Here is a 22,457-nt window from a genome sequence, read left to right on the forward strand (position 1 = left end):
ACTCCCTGCAATGCAGGAATCCCAGCTAAAGCATCCATGACAGATGGCGACCAAACACTATTAAATAACAAGTGATGAAGCAGTAACTGATTAATAAACTGAATTACAGTGGTACCTCTGGTTACATACTTAATTCATTCTGGAGGTCCGTTCTTAACCTGAAACTGTTCTTAACCTGAAGCACAACTTTAGCTAATGGCGCTTCCCGCTGCTGCCGCTGCACGATTTCTGTTCTCATTCTGAAGCAAAGTTCTTAACCCGAGGTACTATTTCTGGGTTAGCGGAGTCTGTAACCTGAAGTGTATGTAACCCGAGGTACCACTGTACTTGATTAAAATTGTGGAGACTGATTGAGCATTGCCATTACATCTCCATGTCATTTAAACTTTTACCTTAAGATCTACCATTTGCCCGATAATAAATGTTGGAAATGTAAGGAAACTGAAGGTACATTCTTTCACCTATGGTGGACGTGCCCAAGGATTAAGACTTTCTGGGAGATGATTTATAATGAATTAAAAAAGGTATTTAAATATACCTTCTTGAAGAAACCAGAGGCCTTTCTCCTGGGCATAGTCGGCCAATCAGTGTTAAAGAAGGACAGAACTTTCTTTATGTACGCTACAACAGCAGCAAGAATGCTTATTGCAAAGTATTGGAAGGCACAAGAACTACCCACCCTGGAAGAATGGCAGATGAAGGTGATGGACTACATGGAATTGGCTGAAATGACTGGCAGAATCCGAGACCAGGGAGAAGAATTGGTGAAAGAAGACTGGAAGAAATTTAAGGACTATTTACAGAAATATTGCAAAATTAATGAATGTTAGAATGATGTTGGATTGAAGTTAAGTGGTTTCTAGCTGTAATGGTATAAAAGAATATGGAAAAATTGGATTTTTAACAGGTAAATTTAGGTTACAATATATCAAGATTAAAGATCAGGATAAAATAAGGAGGGAAAGGAATTGCTGAACTAATAAATTGAACTGGAATACAAAAAGGGGAGGTATGAGGAGGTCCGGGAAACAAGTAAATGAAAGATAAGTGATGAAAAGATTGAATTGTTTTTAGCTATTTTTATTTTGTATTTTTTCTTTTTTCTTTTTCATTTTGTAACATTGTAAAAACCTTAATAAATATTTATAAAAAATAAAATAAACTTTTACCTTAAGGATTCATGCCAATTATCTTGCTGGTTTCTCCTCAACTTGGCTGAGCTCCCATCCGATCAGGAAGTGGGAAGTCATTTCAGAACAGGGGTTATTAACCAGATATTGAGGGACTCTTAACCAAGCATAGTCAAGGATAATGAAAGTTGCAAGCCAACATCAGGAGGGCCAAAGATCAGCCATTATCTACCTGAGGGGCCCTGTAATGCTAGAACAGTCTCTGGAACAATCTTCCTGTTTCTAGTGTAGAGAGGACTGGATTGCGTGCAACACAAGCACCTCAGGTACGACCCGGCAAAAAGGAATGTCTTTCTGGATATATGGTGATGGCTTTATATCCTAGTCTGAGGGGATATCATAAACCACAGTTTTCCAGTTTGGCGGTCACAGAAAACGGATTTAAGAAACCAGGAAGAAACCTCACTGAAGCCAGGTTTGAGAGAGATCTTCCTCTTTTTAGTTTGCCTAAAAATTGCTGGTTAAAAGTTAAATTGCCGTTTGTGTATTAAAAGATGAACTTACTTTGTGAGGGGGTTTGGAAATTTTGTGGGGGTTTGGAAGGCTTTTGTATTCTTGCTTAGTTTAAAGGGTTAATTTTAACACACACACACACACACACACACACACACACACACACACACACAGAGCTTAACTTGCATATACATTCTTGGTTCCTTAACAACAGGCAAAGGATAGAATATGTTATTTTTGTACTAGCCCCCCCAATGCTCTCATGTTATAGTAAGCAAGAAGATGGAAACATTTCACACAGTAGAAAATGTTACCAACTTATTCTTGCTACTGTTTTAATCATCCTTTATTGGCTTTAATAGAAATTTAAAATTCAGACATCACTCTCCATGCTCTGTATATTTAACAAGGACTAATTATTTAATTAAAAGCCACTCTGGTTTATTTCTTTTTTCCAGTTGTCAATTAAGAGTAGCGCTGCTGTCAATACTTCAGAGAATCATAGTTTGAAGCACTTTGTAAAAGCTTAGCAAATTTTAAATAAAAAAATAGCAGATCCGTCGCGTTTGCTGAACACGATCTTTTCTTGAGAGACCAGGATAGGCATTTCATTAAATTCATGTCTGACCACCAGGAAAGATCGGTAATAATGGTGCGCTGCCTAGACACCTTAATTTATTTCAACGGTAATAATCTTATTTAGTGTAATAATCTTATTTAGTGGGGGGGGGAGGCTTTAAGGGGAAAGACTGCATTAACAATAGAGGCTTTATTGATGGAAATTTGTTTCACACTAGTTAACACACAAGGAACACAATGGATGAAGGTGTGAGACAAAACTCACAACTAATGCGGTATTAATATGGTTTGTGCATTACGATAAAGGAAGTAGGCGTTTTCAATAACCACAGTCTCCAGTGGTTCTCACAAAAATTTGAAGATAATTGCCTTTAATTACCAGTCATCCCAGACTTTCTCTTCTTGTTCCAGATGCCACTCTCCTTCTGCAAAAACATCACACTCCACTGTCATCGGCCTCCTCCTATGTGCCCAAGAAGGCACTGAACTTGCATTTCCCATGCAGAACCCATCCATGTGTCCAAAAAATAATGATGTGGCATGGTGGTCTGCTATTATAGCCTATTGTATTTTAATATTTTGTTGGAAGCTGCCCAGAGTGGCTGGGGAAATTATTATTAGGGGGAGGAAGGGGGTGGGGGTTTTTTTGTTTTTTTTTAATCCACTGAATGCCCACAAGACCTCTGGTATGAAGAAAATAGCTGTCTGGATCCTAGCTCAGACCATGTAACACCAACTCTCAGATGAGTTCCTAGGCTAAATCTAAAGGCCTAAGCTACTTGGGATCAGAATATTATGAAGACCACCTGCTTCCTTTATCAGCCTACCCATATATCCAGGGTTATCTTTAGAGGCCTTGCTTCACAGAATCATAGTTAGGAGAGACCCCAAGGATCATCTAGTCCAACCCTCTGCAATATATGCTCCCTCATGGCCTGAGTAGGGGCATCTTGAGAAGAGTAGTATATAAATTTAATAAATAAATAAAATAAAATTGTAACTGCTAGTGGATCTACTGGGCCAAATGTCAAATGAGATTTTTCCTCCCTTTCCCCACAGCCTCAAGAATATTGGAGAAACTTGTATGCTGCTTTGTCTCACAGGTGCATAGGCAGCTAACGGAACCTTTTCTGTATTTATCTACTGTTTTATACTGTGTTTGGGTTTTTTTTTTAAAAAAACATTTTTAGCTCTTTATTTATAAATGTAACTCTTTTATATATGTTATGTTGTAAATCGTTTTGGGGTGCCTCGCGGGAAGTGATTCATAAATGAAATAAATTATACTAACTTTGAAAACATGCACATGGAGATTAGAAGTTTCTGTCTCACACCCGATAGGCAACAACAAATACACTGTAATGTTATGTATAACTGTAACCAAGTTGTAAGGCTCTTAATAGACAAAATACCATCCTGTATTCTACTGTAACAAATTTTACTAATTTTTTTTTTAAAAAAATGTAAAACATTTTTCCTCACTTCTCTACAAGTATTCCAGCTGATCTCCTAACTGTCAAAACTGGCCACAGAACCCCTAATGTTATAAAATCTCACATCAGACCAAAAGCCAACAATCCTACAGTAGTTCTTAAACGTATCAAAAACAAAGTCCTTATATTGCTAATATAGATATTATTATTATTGAAGTAGAGAGAAATAATAATAATTATAATAATAATATTTTTTTATTTATACCCCGCCCTCCCCAGCCAAGGCCGGGCTCAGCATATAATATTTACAACTTTCTGAATCTTCACCTATTGGTCAACACATGGGACAGGGCCATAGCAGACAACTCCTAGGAGCTTGGGGGGGGGGTTTCGGCCCCCCAATAAAATATTTGAGGGGGCTGCCCTTTCCAAAGTTGATGAGCACTGTGCGTGTGCACTGTGTCATGTGATCAGATTATGCAGGGCAGGGCTTATCTGCCCCCCCCCCAATATTTTATTCAAGTTGGCACCCCTAGACAGGGTCTTCTCTGTTGTGGCTCCAAGGTTATACAGTACCCTATTTAGAGAGCTCCATCTTCCATCCTCCTTGTTCAGGTACCACATTTAAGACATTTATTTCGGGGGCCAAAAAGAAAATACAAATCACTCTCATTGCTGCTGGTTCCTCTCTCCTCCCCCACCTCCCGCCTCTGTTAGATCTTCATGCTTTAAAAAAAGAAAACTTGAAAGTTTTATCAATGTTTTATAAATCACAAAGACAGCTGATAAGCTACTTGACACCATGTCTAGTTATCATTAGCGCTATATTCTGTGAGGGTTTTATTAGCCATTATTGATGTTGCCACAGGTTTATTCCTCTGGGAGCATATAAATAACCAACAAATAGTGAGAAAGTGCCACCCAAGCTATTACCTGCTTTTGCTGGCATTTGTCCCTTTAGTATTAGGTGAGCAATTTGTTCGGCACCACAGTCCACGGCAAAAAATATTTCATGAGTTGGAGAAGCAAGAATCGCCTTGCCAAAAATCCATTTAGTTAAGCACTGTTTCCAGAAGTGACTGGCTGGATGCTTCTGGGCATGCAAGCAGATTATGAAAGGTTGTGGCTTTCCTTTCTTCTGCATAGACACATGTAGAAAATGACAACACTACATAAAAGCAGGGGGGGGGGAATGTACATAGGAGCACTGTGGTTCTCCTATTTTGAAAATGACTGGAAATAGAGAAAACTTGAGGGGAAATGTATTAACTGTGTTAAGGAGAAAGCGAACACGACAAAACATTAATTCCACCTTCATTTGAAACATCATAAAGCATTCACTCTGCAACCATTTCAGAGGAACTACCAGAGCAGGCTGCCAGCTGGTATGCAGAAAGAAAGACCCAATGGCTTCAGAGGGGAAATATATGCAGGTATCTATACTCTTGAGGAAATGAGCTGAGCAAAATAGACTCTCAGCAAAAGATCTCTGGGATTATTGCTACCATAACATAGAGCCATTACGACAATAAATCCACACTGCATTCATTATCAATATTGCTTCCTTCCCTATTAACAGGAAACGGCTTTTGTCAATATTAACAATGCCTCTTCCAGACAAAGATTAACTTACTGCTTTTTAAAGGGGAGGGGGAGAGAAACAAGCCATAAAACGGTAAGAGCAGAGAAACCCCGGCATTCTCGTAATGCGGCAAGCAGCACCGCTCCAAGACTTCCAGACAAAGTGCACACAGTGGGACCTAGACCAGGCCTCAGTGGAACAGGCAAGGTGTGTTATGAAAGCTTCAGCCAGCCAAGACTAGTTTTCCATGGAATCGTAAGGTGTGCCTTCTTCAGACTGGAAGGCAGCAAATCAGGCAAGGATTTATAGCTTTTGGCCCACAAGCTGCAAAGTCCTACAATTTCTATAATCATATATAAAAGGTAAAGGTAAAGGGACCCCTGATTATTAGGTCCAGTCGTGACCGACTCTGGGGTTGTGGCATCATCTCACTTTATTGGCCGAGGGAGCCGGTGTACAGCTTCCAGGTCATGTGGCCAGCATGACTAACCCGCTTCTGGTGAACCAGAGCATCGCACGGAAACGCCATTTACCTTCCCACCGGATAAGTACCTATTTGTCTACTTGCACTTTGACATGCTTTTGAACTGCTAGGTTGGCAGGAGCAGGGACTGAGAAACAGGAGCTCACCCCGTCATGGGGATTCGAACCGCCGACCTTCTGATCAGCAAGTCCTAGGCTCTGTGGTTTAACCACAGCGCCACCTGCGTCCCATAATCATACATACACACAGAGGGTCCACTGTATATAATATAATCATACATACACACATATTATATACAGTGGACCCTCTGGATACCAATTAAATTCATTCCAGGGGTCCATACTTAACCTGAAAAGTCTGTAACTGGAGGCACTGATTCTGGGCACGTGCACGGGCAATAGAGCGCTTCTGCGCATGCGGCGAAACCCATAAGTACAATGGTACCTCGGGTTAAGAACTTAATTCATTCTGGAGGTCCATTCTTAACCTGAAACTGTTCTTAACCTGAGGCACCACTTTAGCTAATGGGGCCTCCTGCTGCTGCCGCGCCGCTGTTCTCATCCTGAAGCAAAGTTCTTAACCCAAGGTACTATTTCTGGGTTAGTGGAGTCTGTAACCTGAAGCGCCTGTAACCCAAGGTACCACTGTATACACTTCCAGGTTTGCTGCATTTGCAACCCTAAAGTTATGTATCCAGAGCGGTACGTAACTCAGGGGTCCACTGTATTTCTAAAGAAGCTATCACTTGTCACACTCTAGCACTGGAGAACCGCAGGCTTGGGGGGGGGGGAGAGAGAGAGAGAGAGAGAGAGAGAGAGAGAGAGAGAGACTGTCAAAAAACCATGCCTCCACATCAGGCCACAGCTCACAATGCCTCTGCTGTCCCTTGCTTGCCTGGGGGGTGGGAGATATACATATAGGTGGGTGCAAAGAAACCTCTGGATTTTGCATGGCTGGAATGTAGCTCACTGTATAAAGAAAGAGTCTCATCTGTTGCTTTGCCCATGAGGGAATGCAGCCTCTATAGGCTTAAAAAGGTCCCGTCCCCCCGCTCTAGCATGACTGGAAAAAAATATGGGACAAAGATATGCTGATGTAGCGATGGGGCTTTGCAGATGACAGTGAAGAATGAATGGAACTCAGGAATGTTCCGTTTCCAGTGATTCCTAGGAATTCCAGTGACACTGAAAAGGAGACACTGAAAAATCTTTCCCCTTTCTCCGGTAAAAAGAGTTGGAATCATCCAAGTCTGGTTTAGCCAAAGTCGCATACATGCCAAAGGGGGTGGCACCAAAAAGTGTACTTTTTTAAAAGAACCTTTCTTCAATTTCATAATATAAATTTAAAGGGGGAAAAAATCTTTATAAAAATATTAGTGCATACAAATAAACGTGATTAATTTCTTTGAAACTCTCAACAAAGATGAATTAATTGCTGTGGAATTATTTGCACAAGTCATGAATTCCAGTTGAGGTCAGACAGGCCCCCTCCCTACAGACTCTCTGGCACCTACTGAAGAGATTTTAATTTGTAGTTAGTTTCTATAGTTTTGACTTTTATTTTTAATATTGTATCTTTACAAACCGCTTAGACACTTTGGCAGTTATAGTGTCCACATAAGCACTACTTAACTGTTTAAGTAATTATATTGCTTAGTTTTAGTGAGCTCTATTAATTATCCCTTCCACCACCCTACCTCTTCACCTAAAACATTAATTCTAATTCATTTGTAGTAACGAATATCTGATATACACACCCTGCTGGATTTTGGGTGCTCTCCTCATTACTGTCAGCTTGGTGAGAATCTCTTCTGAACACTTTCCAATACATGGACACAGACAGGCATAACCTAAGAACATCAGAAGAGCTCTGCAGGATGAGACCAAAGGCTGCCTAGTCAACATCCTATTCTCATAACCGTCAAGACACTCCTTCACAGCTGATCCATGAAAATCAACTGCAGGGGGGCAGAGGCAGTCATTGCTCAGACCAGCACTTCATCAGCTTCAGTGATTCCATCCCTATTGATCAGATGATTGATCTGCTAAGCGGTGAAAGGACAATTCGTATTCCCATCATAGTGCTGAGCTGGGCAGAGAGGCTGGACACTGTCCAAGGTTATGCTAAGGATTCAAATCACTTTGTTCCCCACAGCACTTTTTCTTTCTTTCCTAGTGGCAGTGCTGGGACAGCTGGGGTATAGAATATTCCAAAATAAAAGTGTTAGATCTGGAAGAGATGAGGGGGGGATGACGTACTTTCCTTCCCAAAAACGAGACTCAAGCCACAGCACCATCACACCATCTCCACTTGCCACAAATGTAGTCCAGCCCACTGCCAGCCAAAGCATTCTGGCAAATGTATGTTTTGCCTGAAGGATGGCATGTCACAAGCTCTAGATAACCGCAGCATCTTTTCTAGAGGTCCAGAGCCTCCTGAAATTTGGGAGAATGTGTGGGAAACAAACAACTACCTATACATTGGCAAAGAACAGGTTTCAAGAGTATCCCACATGTTAGCAGCTGATGCACCAGATATCAACAACAACCTGTGTCGACTAAGGAGAAAGAGCTACTTCCCCTCTGGACATGTCTGGCTTTGCTTTTCGATGTCACAGAAAGCAGCTTTAGATCAGTCAGCTGAATGATGACCAAGTTCTGAAGTAATACAAAATAAATTAAAGCATATATTGCTTTTGAATGGCATGCCATAGATGCAGGTAAGTTGAATGCTTTTGGAACCATTGGATGGGACAGAGAATACTAGATACCCATCATGAAATGTCACTAAGAGAAAAATAACCCGCGTGACTTTTTGATGTGGGATAGTCTCCGTAAGTAGGCCTTAGTGGGGTAACAGCTGGCTTATTAATGTCTTGATGTGCCTCCAAAAAGAGTTTGCTGCAATGGTACTTAGCACCCCTGAGTCTGCAGCTTGTTTCTTCTAGACTCCACGAGAGGGGAAATCCAGGAATCTTTCACCAGCAGCTTCAAGAAATGCACATTCGTGCATTTACTCAATGCACAATGTGTTCTAACAGCATATAAAAACAATCACATGGTGATGTAATGCCAAGAACTTTTCATAACCAGAATGAATGAGGGGAAAAAGATAATCAAAATCCTACTAGGTACTATAGAAAATATTTTAGTTCTCAGAGCAACAATACAAATGCACTAAGTAGAGTTGAAGAAAGCAACACTACAACCTTTCAATGCCCTCAGTTTTTAAATCTCTCAGTTGCTCACAAAGTAGGTCTGAACTAATTTTTTTGTGCATTTGGAGCTAGACAAAAAATAAAAATCTCCCAGAGCAAAGGCTGTGTTTTCAAACTGAAACAAAACTGCATGCATTTTACTTAACTGCTAGTAGAAGACAAAACTCCTTAGAGATAGAAAATAAAGTGAATAATTGATAAAGAATCATTTTATTTATCAAGTAAAAGAAAGACCTATAAGTGAGGAGGATGAAAACAAACTAGGCACGTATAAATCTGCCAGATGATGATTAAATATTCTCACTGTATCAATATCCTGAAAAGGTAAAAAAAAAACTACAGTGAGCAGTAACTAGGGTTTAAGTAAACACAGCATTAACTGTAACTAATTAGCCCATTAACAAGGCATCTCCAGAAGCCATTAGTCTAGTACAGCAGTTATTAGACTTTATGGCCTTTCCACAGGCCTGCAATCCACACCCAGCAAGCACCTTCAAAAAATCCAAGTTCCAGGATGCCATTTTAATTTCCCACAATGCCCCAATTGGCTATGAGACATTATGGAAAAGTTCACACTGGGCACGGGCTAGATTTTATCATTTGAGCCTTTCTTGAATTGAAAGTTGGAGGGTGGTATTGAGGGAGATTCCATGTTCAGACAAAACCTGGCGCAGAACAGGTAATTTCTCTACAGTGTAAGGGGCATCTGTGTCAAGGAGTTGGAAGTACATAGGCCCAAGAGATTCTTACCAGAATCAGACTTTTCCTGTGATGTAACAAGTCTTGGGATGCAAGTGGCGTCCATGGGGAAACTTCGGAATAGGTCTTGTTGCCTTTAAAACGGATCCCATTTTTATTTTACTAAAATCAGACTGTAGTATTTGAGTATGGTTTGCCCCACAGGTGCCACATGTTATCAATGCATCACTAACCTAATTCTAAATAGTTTTAGAATTTCTCTGCAATGGAATAAAGATCACATAGGCCGCCCTCCACCTCCAAAAGCCCAACCTAAAACAAAAACAGCAACTTGAAAGTTAACACTAGCAGTCACTACACCTTGCCCCCCCACACTTTCAGAAAAAGGTCACACAAGCATTGCTTCAGAAGCCACAAGATCACAGCAACTTTGCAAGACGTTAAATGCAATATTTTCCATCTCATTTATACCAACCTCTCAGATAATACAACAAAAACAAACATTTCAGGCTAAGAAAATCGCAGCATATGAGTAACTCTGGAACTGTTAGCTTCAAGAGCATTTCGCCTTGGAATGATTTAATAGCTCCAGAGTTTTATTTTGTGTAAACTCAAGCAAGCGTGCCAATATAAAAGAGAGAAAGAAAAGTTTCCCGTGCTGCTCATAATGATTCAGCAGTTATTATTTTTATAAGCAAGACAGGTTCCCCTGCCTAGCCAGGTATAGTACCTTCTGCCACAAGAGACTTAGAAGCTTGCATATATATGTATTCCGTTCCTGGAGCTTTTAGGAAACAATGCCAACTGAATCCAGGACTGCTGACGCCAAGGAAAACGGCTACAAGCCTGTCAATTATCTATCAAACTCTTTGCAAAGGAAGGCTGGGAAGAGGAGGAGGAGGAGGAGGAGGAGGAGGAGGCGTGCGACTGCCTCAGCCCCATAAGCCATCCTTGTTTACGAGTCACCTATGCAGGGAGTTCACTGGTACCTGTTTGCTTAAGCTCGACAGCCCACAGAAGAGGAAATCCTTCCATGGCTATTTGTAAACAGCGCTGGAAGGATGACACCTGCCTGCAGCTTGCACCAGCTCGATAACCTGCTTGGCAGCCCACCTCACCCTTAAAAAAAAAAAAATCTCCCCCCCCCCCCATTTCCACAGCTGCTACGGCCAATTTTGTATTTGTGCGGGGAGGTTCACTTACCTCCGTGAACATGTCTTACTGCCTTCCTACATGGCAAGAGAGGTTTCCTGTTTTCATACATTCCCTTGTCAGCTGTAATCAGTGTCAATAAGGTTAGCGTCTTTTGTGCTAGCGGCTGGAGTGTCGGCCCTGACAGGAAAGAACTTTTTAATCTCTTCCCTCACACTGAGCCATGCGAAGCCAGCGAGCGCTCCCAGGCATAACTCCCTTGGCTCCTCTCCTAAAAAACGCTCCCTCAAGTGCGCGGTTGCTAAGCAATATCTGCCGTGCTCTCTCTGTGTGTGTGTGTGTGAGTGTGCGCACCCCCAACACACACACACGTTCCCCGCCGCTCCTCATCGTAACGTTTGAAATTGGCAACATCTGTCCCTTTGGCGGTTCTGACTTATGCAAAGGACCGTGTGCGGAGTTTTTATTTTTTAAAAAATAAAAGCAGAGGAAAAGCGCACGCCGTTTCATCTGGCCTCCTCTAATGGCTGGTTTTGTTAATATTTCATTTCCAGTTTTAAAACAAAAGCAGCGGCCGCTGCGCCCAGAGGAAGAGCAAGGAGGGAAAAGCAAAGCCCCGTAAAGTCCGGTGGGAATCGCCGACAAAAGCACATACAGCAAAGTAGTTTATTTATTTTTTCTTTGCTCACTCTTTCTGGCTTGGGTTTGTTTATTTAAAGACGACTTTTTCCACTCTCTCTCTTTTTCAACTTTTCTATTGCTCCCCCAGATAAATAAGTAGCTGTATAAATAAAGCGGTTACAAGCGACTACAATAAATACATTAATAGCACCGGTTTTCGTTTACTGTATTAAACTCAGCTTGTTTTTGTTTTTAAAAGTGTCCACTGTGACTGATAGCTGTTTCGCCTTAAAAATTAATCTTGTGTCAGTCTGTGGTTATGTGTGTGTGTGTGTGTGTGTGTGTGTGTACACACCACACACATAACAAGAATGAAAAGGGAGCTTTTGGTTGCTGTGAGGGTTTTTTGTTTTGTTTTGTTTTGTTTTCCTACCATTGTCAGAATACCTTTTCATGCTGGAATTTAGAAATCAATCATGAGGAGGTATTGCATTTTATACATGTCCATCTCACCTCGAAATCAAAACATGAACCGACAGAGAAAGGGGAGCTCTGCCACTGTTTTGCTGTATTCCATGTTAAAAATTATCCTTTTTATGATTTATAATTTTAAAAAAAATGGATCGAGAGCTTTAGTTCTACAGATGTATACCTCACTTCTAGTATCCCTACTACCACCTGAAGATCCATTTTAGAGTTGGGGTAAACAACTGAGAAGTCCCCTGACCAAATCAGGCATACCAAGTGGGAGAATATGTTGCTTTCCTACATACACACAAAAAACAGCTGGCGGCCTCTTTTTCAAAATGGCCCTCAAGGAAAATTAGTAGCTCTATCCAGAGATCTAGAGTCAATAGGTGTTGCAGGGCTATCAGCATGTTGTGTGTACAATAGGTTGGATTTTGCATTTCCAAGTAAGATGGAGCAAAATTAACTGAAAGTAGCTAAATAATTAAAACATAGTAGGAAAGGGAGGTTCGGAGGCATGTTTCAAGAGCTGGATTTCGCTCATACTGTTTGCACTATGCACCAAGGCTAAAAAAGAAACCTCATGATTTTAGCCATTAAAAAAGGAAAGAAAGAAAAAAGAACAGTAAGAGCGCTTATTAACATTATGAGTAGTCCCCATGTTGGCTAACAGTTTGATAATACGTTACAGCACACCAGGCTGAATCCAATGCAAAGAAAGGCACACAATTTATTTCTTCAGTGGCCTTATATGTGCCTACCTCTGTGGTGAATTGAGGCACTGAAATAACATTGCGCTACCAGCTTGAAAATAGTGGTCTGAAATAATATATGTAAAATTGTTTAAATGCTTCCTCAAAACCATTTTCCCTACTCGATTCCCACACATATATTTATGTTTATAAAGAAAGTCCTGTGGCACCTTAAAAACCAACATATTTTAATACTTAAAGTTGCCACAAAAATGTATGAATTGGTGGCAAGTTCACATAGGCAGCCCTTGTTATTAACCATTTCTGGCTATGCAATCACACAGAAAAATACACAGTGGGAACTGGCATTAAATCACCGCAAATGTGCACCCCCCCACACACATTATTGGCAGTATTTTCTGCCTGTGACAGTGGGCACACAGTGTTGGCCTAACCAAACATTATGGAGAATTCTGCAATATAATAACCAGCAAAACTTCAGACTCCCGAAATGACCCCAAACAGAGATTCTGTTATAAAGAACTAGAAACTGGGTTAATGTCATAAGCTTTTCAGTAAAGGATTTAACCACCCTGCAAGTGTTTAGAACTTTAATAATGCAAGTGGAATCTACAACAAAATGTTGCAGCGTGAAGAGCTCCTATTCATGAACTCTCCTAGTCCCGCCTTCACACCTCAAGACATCCAACGTTCTGCAGGTTGTTATTTGGTTTTTTTAAAATGTATTTTTGTTAAAGATTTTCTTGATTTACAAAGGTATGTGCAATGTCTCTCGTATTCCCCCCCCCAACATAACCATTTTTATTTTTTTATTTTTTTACAAATCGTTTTCATTCGTTGAGACATTAGAAAGAATACGAGGAAAGAGGTGGAGGGGGGAAATATGAGCGGGGTGGGGGTCGGGTGGTGATGTTTCTATTTTACTTAATATATGTGGGGTTTCGTGTCAGCGTTGCTTGTGCAGGTTCTCTGCTATTCACTTGTGTTTCTTTGGTGGTGAGAGAGGTTGGGGTTGGCCTAGGGTGTGGTTGTTTGTTTGTGGTTGGCTGTGGTGGTCTTTGTTTTCATGTGTGAGTGGGGTGGGTGGGTGTTTTGGATCAGGTTAGCCGTATTGATTTGTATGCTGTTGGTGGATTTTTGTCATTGTCTTGTTGGGCTGTGTATGTGATAAAGGGGAGCCATACCGGGGTGAAGACGTCTTCTTCTATTTGTCCCCGTGTCAGTTTCAGTTTATTGGTTAATTTTTCTAATAAGGTTGTTTCCCATACTATTTGGTACCATTGGTCCATGCTTACTCCTGACAGGTCTCTCCAGCGTCTGGTTTGATGTTTCTGGCTGCTGAAAGTAGGTGGGTTATGAGTTCTTTGTGGTGTAAATGGGCATTGTTGTCTTGGAAGATGTTTAGCAGGGCCAATTGCAGGTTGTTCTTTGGGGGGGGGCGGATTCCCACCCCTCCCCATTTTTATACTTCTTCAAACATTGGTGTTTTCCCAAGTATGCTAATTAATTTTTTTATTTCTCATGGGTGGGCAAGGCCAGAAACAAAAGTGGGTGGCGCAATGGATTTGAAACAATGGATTCGATGCTTCCCTTTGTACACTAAGCTACATTCCAGGCATGCTAAAGTCAGGATTATTTCCCCCACTGAAATCCATTTCTCCATCCTGGGAAGCAACTGGCATCATCAACATTCAAGGACACATTTCAGAAAGGCAAAAGCACAAAGTGAGGGTATGGAGCAAAGTCACTGGGGGATGCGGCTTGCAAGAGAGTCAGCTAGACAGAGGCTTGGAGGGCCTCATTCACTCCCTGACCCAAAGTTTCCTCCTTCCACACTACCACACTGGTTCTTGATATACCGATTCGATCCAGCATTATCGCCTCAATAGCATGGTTTGATCTGAGAAGAATTACACTGGAAGTATCAATTCTCATACCGCCTTGCCTTCTTCTGTGGTCTGCTACACAAGGCAAAGGGTGCAAGGATCAGGCGCAAGCATTCTTGCAGAAGAGCAATACTGCACTTTTCATGCTGTTTCAGAGCAATGCATTTGATTCTGCGGCAGTGCAACACTGCACCGTGGTCTCCCATCTGTCAGATGAAAAAGATTAAGAGGAACAGCAGAGCAGGTTGGGAGACCTGGCAGAAACCTCCAAGCCCAAGACAACCAGTAGATACCAACATAGTTCATCAGTTCCACATGTTCTGGCAAATTTATTTGGATGCAAGCCTGCAAGCACCTCCACTTGGTGTCTGTGTGTGTGTGTGTGTGCGTGCGTGTGTGTGTGCGCGCGCGCACGCAAACATGCATTAAAATCTTAGTTTATAGGCAGTTTTTTTGGACAGAAGACCTCAGAGCAGCACAGAAAGATGCTAAGAACACACAGCACGGTTTAAAAAAGAGGAAAACCTAAACCTTACAACTAGCCTTTCTTTCCCGTCTCCCAGAAAATACAGCGGAAGTTATCCACCAGACAGCCAGTTCACATTACCTGCCTATGGTCTCTCTCTCTCTCTCTCTCTCTCTCTCTCTCTCTCTCTCTCTCTCTCTTTTTCCTCCCCCCTGGCAATCTAATGCTAGCTCAGTGCTAGGTTGCTGCTCTGCAAGACTTATGCATCACAACTGAACTTATCAACTCAAGGTAAGGCTCTCCCTCTTTTGACCCTTCAACATCAAGCATCCTGCAACCCACTCCTCCTGCCTCAGGGGCCAGGTGAGCACAATGCTAATTCCAGTTTGTGTCAAGGCTAGCCAGTGGAGAAGAGGGCCGCTGGATATTTCAGTTTAAGTTATGGGGGGGGGGAGAGAGAGAAGGGGGAAGCTTACCTTTCAGCAAATGTACCAGCCCAGATGTCATTGCCCACCAGAGAGCAGCAACGACCAAACACCACGTTGGCATGGTGCAGGAGGGAAAGAGTGTACTGCTCTCTTTGCATGGCTCAAGCAGGATTGCACCCCTTGGCAATAAAGGAAAAACAGGTACCTTAGTGGCACTGCTGAAAACCTTGTGGCAGGGGGTATTTAAATGCCCTCATATTATCCTGATTTCAAAGTGAGGCTTTCCCCACACAAAATCTGCCACTGATTTTTTTTTAAAAAACAACACACTGTAAAAATGGATTACAAAAGGGTGTGCAAGCGAAAAACAGACTAAGCAGCTAAATGTCTGGTCTCACTTTAGAAGCTCGAGGACTAAATGCTGCTGTATTTCTGGGCATTGTTCTTCGCTCCCTCCCCGGCCAAACCTCTCACTCCCTCCATTGTGTGCTACATCCCAGCCTTGCTGGAAGCTGTTCGCCTCTCATCTGCTCCTAAGTATTGCTCAAGTTTTTCCTGCTGGTTCTTGCTTATCCTCTCTCCTTTCATGTCTGTGCAAATTCCATCAAATCACAGAAGGATCAACAGCTTCTCATTAGCAATTCTAACCTATCACTTTCTCGGCAAGCTGTGCCCCATAAAATAAAGGCCAAGTAAAATAACAGGAGGCTTTCTTTATGTTCTCTTTCTCCTACCTGGGGTTGCCAGATGTTCTCAATTTAAAGGGCTGCATGCATTCAGAAAGATTACTACTCTGCACAAAGTGTGTCTCTCATCTCAAAACATCTGATTACTGACAGCACTCCAGAAAGCAATATGGCAGGTTAAGAACATCTCTCTCCTTCTCCCTCTCTTTTACTTTTATCCGGGCTATATTTGCACTCACACTCTCAGCTTCTAAGAACATCGGCTTATCAGCACGATTATCCTTGAACCAGAATGCACACTTCATTCTGTTTCACCAGTCAGGGACCACAGAGCCAGTCCAGCCACACTTTAGTATGACAATAACCATCTTGAGGCTCTTGTGCTCCATATAAGGAGTTTGGAAGCTTTTAACTTCCACTTTTACTTAACCACAGTTAGTTGTGTCATCTGAGCCAACAAACTGCTGTTACTGTTGAAACTATGGCTCCTTTGAAACAAGCCAACTTGAAAGGAGGGCTTCACATCATGCTAAGCTATGGTTACATGATGACTATATAATGTTTAATGGCTGCATTAGGATGTCACACTAAACTACGGTTAGCGAAACCTCCTAACGCAGCCATTATACTCGCTATGGGAGTGTACTTGAATGGCAGCATGCAGAATTAGCATGTTATCATGTTAATGAAACACATGCTTTACAAAATGGGGAAATGTTGTGTTGTTGATTTTTTAAAAAGGGCTCCCATTCCCCTCTTTGAAGATTTAAAACAATGATTTAAAAGCCACTCAACCGTGTTCGCTACAAATGCCACCTCATGCTGAAACTTCCAGCTGCTGGTTTTGAAGTCCATGGAAGCATTATTAAACGTTGATAAGCCACAGCCTTCAACACAGCTGTGTTACATGCAAAACTGCAAAGGGCTCACTTTGGATCTAAGAAATGCAACATGGGTGCTTAATAAAACACGATTACTAAACGCTCTTTAGAAAGCAAAATATATTTCAAACTCTTTGCTTGGCCTGCATGCAACATGGTCTTCTGCAGAGAAGCAGGTTTCTGCCCTCCAGCCGACAACAACTTCTGGCAAAAGGCTCCCCAGCCAAAAACGGGAAGGCAGTCTGTCCTAGCTCTACTATGGGCTCATTAGGTGGCCAAGGGTAAGCCACCCAACTCAATACACTTCATCTCTAATCTGAAATACAAGAACAGCAGTGATCCTACTGACATAGGATTACTGCGAGAGCAAGCACACACAAATAAAGATTGGGAAATAAGTAAATAATCTAGGAAGTGAAAAAGCAGGAATGGCCAATCCTGTGCAGTTTCCTGTCTGAGGAACAGGTGACCTTTCACCTTGAAGAGCAACTCCCAAACACCAAACAGAATTAAGGAAAAGCCCTCTAAATGTAGTTAAGAAGGGTTGTAATAGCTGCAGTCAGTCCCCCCCCCCACTCCTCCTTGCAATGTCTCAAAATTCAAAGTACTCCATGGCAAACTGGGCCGTTTTGTGGACCCCAAATGTGGCCACTCTTTGGTCAGCAGTTCACTAGTCAGAATAATTCCAAAATGAGGCAGGCAGTCTCTCCAGTTCTAAATATAGGGCTTCACATGAAACAGCAACCTTGTGATGGGTCATGCATATATGAGCAGGTGTGGGCAAGTTCACACCCATACACTGCAAATTAAATATCTATTTTAACCAGTGGTGGTTGTTTTTTAAGGGTAAATGCCATTGCATAGCTTCTTCAATGCTGCAAGTTAGAGACAAGAGAATTTGGAACAGCAGAAAGGCTTGTGTATAGATTTAGCATGAGTACGAAGTGAGTCATAGCATAGCTATCCACTGAGGATTAATTGACTCTGTAGTAAAGCTGATTCCTCTGTTCAAATGGAAAGGCTGAACTTGTCAGTGTTGCCGTAAGCAGATGCCGTCAACAATTAAATTCACAGCTGCAGGTGGCAGCACACAAGCCTCGAAAACTCAGTGAGTCAATCATCGTTTGATGAAAGTGATGTCGAAGGCAAGCACTGGGGAAGAACAGTGGCTATCAAAAACAGGGGGGAACAAAATCCTGAATGCGTTTAGGACCCAAATGCAGGAAAATTCCAAATCATACGCCAGCATCATTCGTAAGCTATAATCTGGGCAGTAAAGCAACAGAGGCCTGCTGAATTATGCCGTTGACGTTTAGGAGATTAGTAGACCCCCTCTGTAGTTTGCATTCCATCAGCAACTGAAAACATTTTGGCTCAGGCAAGTTTTTTGTTTGACCACAGTTTTGACTCTGCATTGTTCTTAGTTTTTATTCTGTAATTTTTCTATGCTGCTTCGGCAGCTTGTTTTATTATAATGCTTTTCATTTGCTATGTTTGCTGCTTCGGGTGGTTTAATTCTTGAATCAAAGTTTATAAAGTTATCTAAACAAACTTGCACGCATAAAAACCAAGAACAGAAATATTTAGCCTTGTAGCAATAAATATCCATGCAGGGTTTTCCCCCTTTGGCTGTTGGCTCCTCTTAACAGTTTCACTCCGGATTAATCAATACGTAATAATTCCAACCACCTGACTGTGGTATCTGTCAGTTATTATTGGTGACCAAAATTACCCCCTCCCTCAATAAACAAACAAACACAGACAATAAAAGCCAACACCCACACACAAAACACCACCTGAATCCATATCGCTTTTGTCTAAAGTCTATCCTTGAACTGCTTTTAACAAGCCTGCACAACCAGGTGCTTAACAGCTGTTGAACAGGGCCTGCTACACCTTTCTCATTCTGGCAGGCATAATTGAAAGAGGCGGCACACACCTCAGATCCGCTCAACCTCCTTTGCCATCACCTTTCCCCAGTCTGAAAGGTATAACAAAGTACTTTTTTGATGAGGCAGAAGAAGCAAACATTCCAATTCCCCAGGCAGTGTCCTTTCCTACAGATCCCAAAACCAGGGCCGGAAAGGATGCACAGAAAGCTTCAGATTCTCACTGGGAATTCTGGGACTTGGCAGTCCCAGTTCCTGATGGCAAGATATGCTATTGCCAGGAACTTGAAGCACCAGCTGCCGATGTCTCCACCTATCCTGACATTTTTGGGTCCTTGAGCTGGGGGGAAGTAGCAGCTGCAGAGGGGTGTTGGAGTGTTTGCTTGAACATTTTTTTAAAAAAAAGCTTTGTTCCACTTTTGCTGTGAATGGGAGGGCGATTGTCCATTCCTGGCATTGAGTAGCTTCTCAGCCCACAATATTCTATTAAAAGTTGGCTTCTCTGCAGCAAGTTCAGCTTTAATGATTGTACTGTACAGTGGTACCTCGGGTTAAGTACTTAATTCGTTCCGGAGGTCCAACCTGAAACTGTTCTTAACCTGAAGCACCACTTTAGCTAATGGGGCCTCCTGCTGCTGCCGCACTACCGGAGCCCGATTTCTGTTCTTATCCTGAAGCAAAGTTCTTAACCTGAAGCACTATTTCTGGGTTAGCGGAGTCTGTAACCTGAAGCGTATGTAACCTGAAGCGTATGTAACCTGAGGTACCACTGTATATTGGTTAAACCTAATTATTATTATGGATTGCCCTAAACCAAAACAAGTAAATATGAATAAATCACTTTACTGCACCAAAGTAAAACCAAAACAAAGAGCAGCAATTCCACTAACCTCAGTCGCTTCAACAGGTATTTTCAATTTGGGCAAGCTGGGCAAGTTGGGCTTGACGTTTGTTTTCACGTTTGCTATTTTCCCGTAGGACTGTTCGTGGTATTCCTCAGGAAGCGGCTTGAGTTCCGGCGACTCGTCCGGAGCTTGATCTTGCCCATCCATTGGCCTCACGTAGGCAGTCGGTTTCTGCTGTATTGCACTGGTTTTTGATGACAACGATGCAGGGAAAGTCTGGGAGGAAGGCTGAGCAGCAACAGCTACAGGAGCATTCAAGCTGTCCTGGGTTTCATTCTCACGGGTTCCAGCCACCAGCTCCAGAGAAGGGGAGCTATTCTGCCCGTGGTTTTTGTTGATGCTGCCGAGAGACCTGGAATTGACACGTTGACTGGAATGTAGAGGCGACAAAGGTGCTACAGGGGAAGACAACGAGGACAGCAAGGGAGAAAGTTCCAAAAGGGAGGGCTGCAACTTGCGGGCTTCTTCAATGCATCTTTCATTCTTCTTCTGGCCTCTACTGTTCTGGCCTTCTTGAGTCTTGCGGCTCTGCTCTTGACTTCGCCTCTGGTTGCTGGGCAGCCCGCCGCTTTGTGAGCCCAGTTCTATCCTTGAGTGAATTTTTTGGTGGTGCAGAGAGTTGCCCGCAGAGGGAGCACCTGAAGCAATGGGTCCCAAGGGCTTGCGGTGATGGCTACCATTCTGGAATGAGGCAGGTACCACGCTGCTGGTCTTTTCAGGCAAGAGTGGACGATCTGGCTTGCGCTGAGGGATCAGAGACATGACGCTTGTGGGGATCCCTATGAAATCTTGCTGAGACTTGATGGCGATAAGCTCCTTCATCTCTTCGTAATTGCCAAACATCTTCTGAATCCGGCTGGATAGCTCATCTGCTTTGTTGTTCTGAAACAGGGAGGAAAACAACCGCGAAATGGAAGAGGTGAAATTAAACCATTCCCGCCCCCCTCAGTTCACTGTAGCACATTTTGCTACTATGCAATGAGAGAACCAGGGTCACAGAAAGGCAGTTCTGCTTATGTGGTGCCAAACCAAAAGGTGAATTGAAGAGTGTGGGAAAACACAGGTTAACAGAAACCTAAATTCAAGTAGCCCGATACCTATAATCGCAATAAAATATTATGTACAATTTTTAAAAAACTAAGTGTCAGTTGTCCAAGTTTTTTCTTTTTAAGTCATGCCACTGCTTTTATACTCAAATGACTGCATCACTAAAAAGCTGGAGCTCTCTTACAGCTAGAGTGAGACTGCGAGCCCAGCATTTTCTGGTAGCAATTCCCCAGTAAAACACACAGAGGTCTTGCTAAGCCCTGCAACATGAGTTCTTTAAAGCAGGAAAGCCAGGCATTGAATCTGGGATCCTCTGCACTCAAAGCACATGGTCTCGCATTGTGCTATGGGCCCTCTCAGGTTCACTTCTTGCTGATCAATTTCTATCTGCACATTTTTATTTACATCCCCACAAGCAAGAGAGGCTTGCTTCTGAAAGAAAGCTGAAGGTATAGAGATAAGAGTCTGTGGTTTCCTTGAATTGGCAAGGACCCCACAGCCACTGCCTGGAGACAGCAGAAACACATTAGGCAGGGCAAAAAGGCCAAAGACTCAATCTGTAAATGCAACAACTCCCTGCTGCAAATCCTGCTATGCAATGTGAGATGGTGCAGATACCTTGTAAGGTTCTCCAAAGAGAGGGATATCAGCAGGGAATGATTCTTTCTCCTGGAGAGCTTCCTGATTCCTCCTCTCTTTTGCTTGGATGCGGAGCAAATTTCTCTCTTCATTGTACAAGCTGTGGGCAGAGAGAGAAAGAGGGGAAATTACTACCTAGGCTATGCTTCTGCAATTAACAAAGTACCTCCTCAAGCCAATAAGGGCTTTATAGAATTGCAAAAGGCAGGTAGGTAATTAAACTAAGCAGGGACCTTGCGCTCAGTAGCTAAGCAGACAACATAGTTGGACAACACAGCGCATAGATACATGCCTGCAGGCATGCTGGGGAGACTCAAGGAAAGCAAGACATGCTTGCATAAAAAGTCTGAACAAGAAAATACTCTAGCAAACCTTTTGTATATCAAAAATAGACTTTTCCAAGGTCCACACATAACTGTTTGATGTGGCCTTTACAGAAGTACTGAGGAGGTGGTTCGCACACCCTAGTCATCATGTTCTTTATTCCAGACACTCCATGGACCCAAGAGATTAGGGACAGGCAACTCCCATTGGCCTTGTTTCTTGCCTTGCAGAGGAGTAACCCAGTAGATAAGAAGTTAAAAGTAGTTGTTTACCAGAGCTATAGACGGCTTAGTCCTTAGCATAAATATGTGTAACACAGCTCGCCATGGGAGTGGGGGCGCTGAAATAATAATAAGCCATGCAATGGGGGGCACTGATGACACACCTCTCGAAACCCAAACAGCTGCCTTTATAGAGATTTCATCAGGCCTACTTCTGCTTCCTTTTAAAAATACATTATCTCAGAGATCACCATGAGGTTGAAATCTGTGGCTTTGTGTTGCATGTTATGAAGCACATACAGTTCTGCTAATTCATTGCAGCCAAAATGACCCCAATCATCAAGTGCTGCTCCAACTTTTCCTCAAATGCTTCAAATTACGAGGTTTCCACAGCCTCCCTGGACAGGTTTGTTCCACTTGCCAATTGTTCTCATGCATGGAAGGATTTCTTTCCCCAGTGTCTACCTTCCCACAGGGATCCTGGGAATGGGAAC

At 42.5% G+C, this 22,457-nt stretch overlaps 2 protein-coding genes across 9 annotated transcripts in view; one reads left to right on the top strand and one right to left on the bottom strand.

Moving 5' to 3' along the window:
• LOC308594306 (17-beta-hydroxysteroid dehydrogenase 13-like) overlaps positions 1-22,457 on the top strand; it is a 166,977-nt gene that overhangs the window by 119,718 nt on the left and 24,802 nt on the right. The window lies entirely within an intron of this gene.
• The window catches only part of AFF1 (ALF transcription elongation factor 1), a 154,374-nt gene that overhangs the window by 61,549 nt on the left and 70,368 nt on the right, over positions 1-22,457 (bottom strand). For all 8 annotated transcript variants that reach the window (XM_081206940.1, XM_081206943.1, XM_081206942.1 and 5 more), the window contains 2 exons: positions 21,398-21,518; positions 19,718-20,614 (listed from right to left, as the gene is read on the bottom strand). In XM_081206940.1, coding sequence (XP_081063066.1) covers positions 19,718-20,614; positions 21,398-21,518 — 1,018 coding nt within the window. The remainder of the gene's footprint in view (positions 1-19,717; positions 20,615-21,397; positions 21,519-22,457) is intronic.

The sequence above is a fragment of the Podarcis bocagei genome, assembly GCF_964188305.1.
Source record: "Podarcis bocagei genome assembly, chromosome: 9".
Classification (NCBI taxonomy): Eukaryota; Metazoa; Chordata; class Lepidosauria; order Squamata; family Lacertidae; genus Podarcis; species Podarcis bocagei.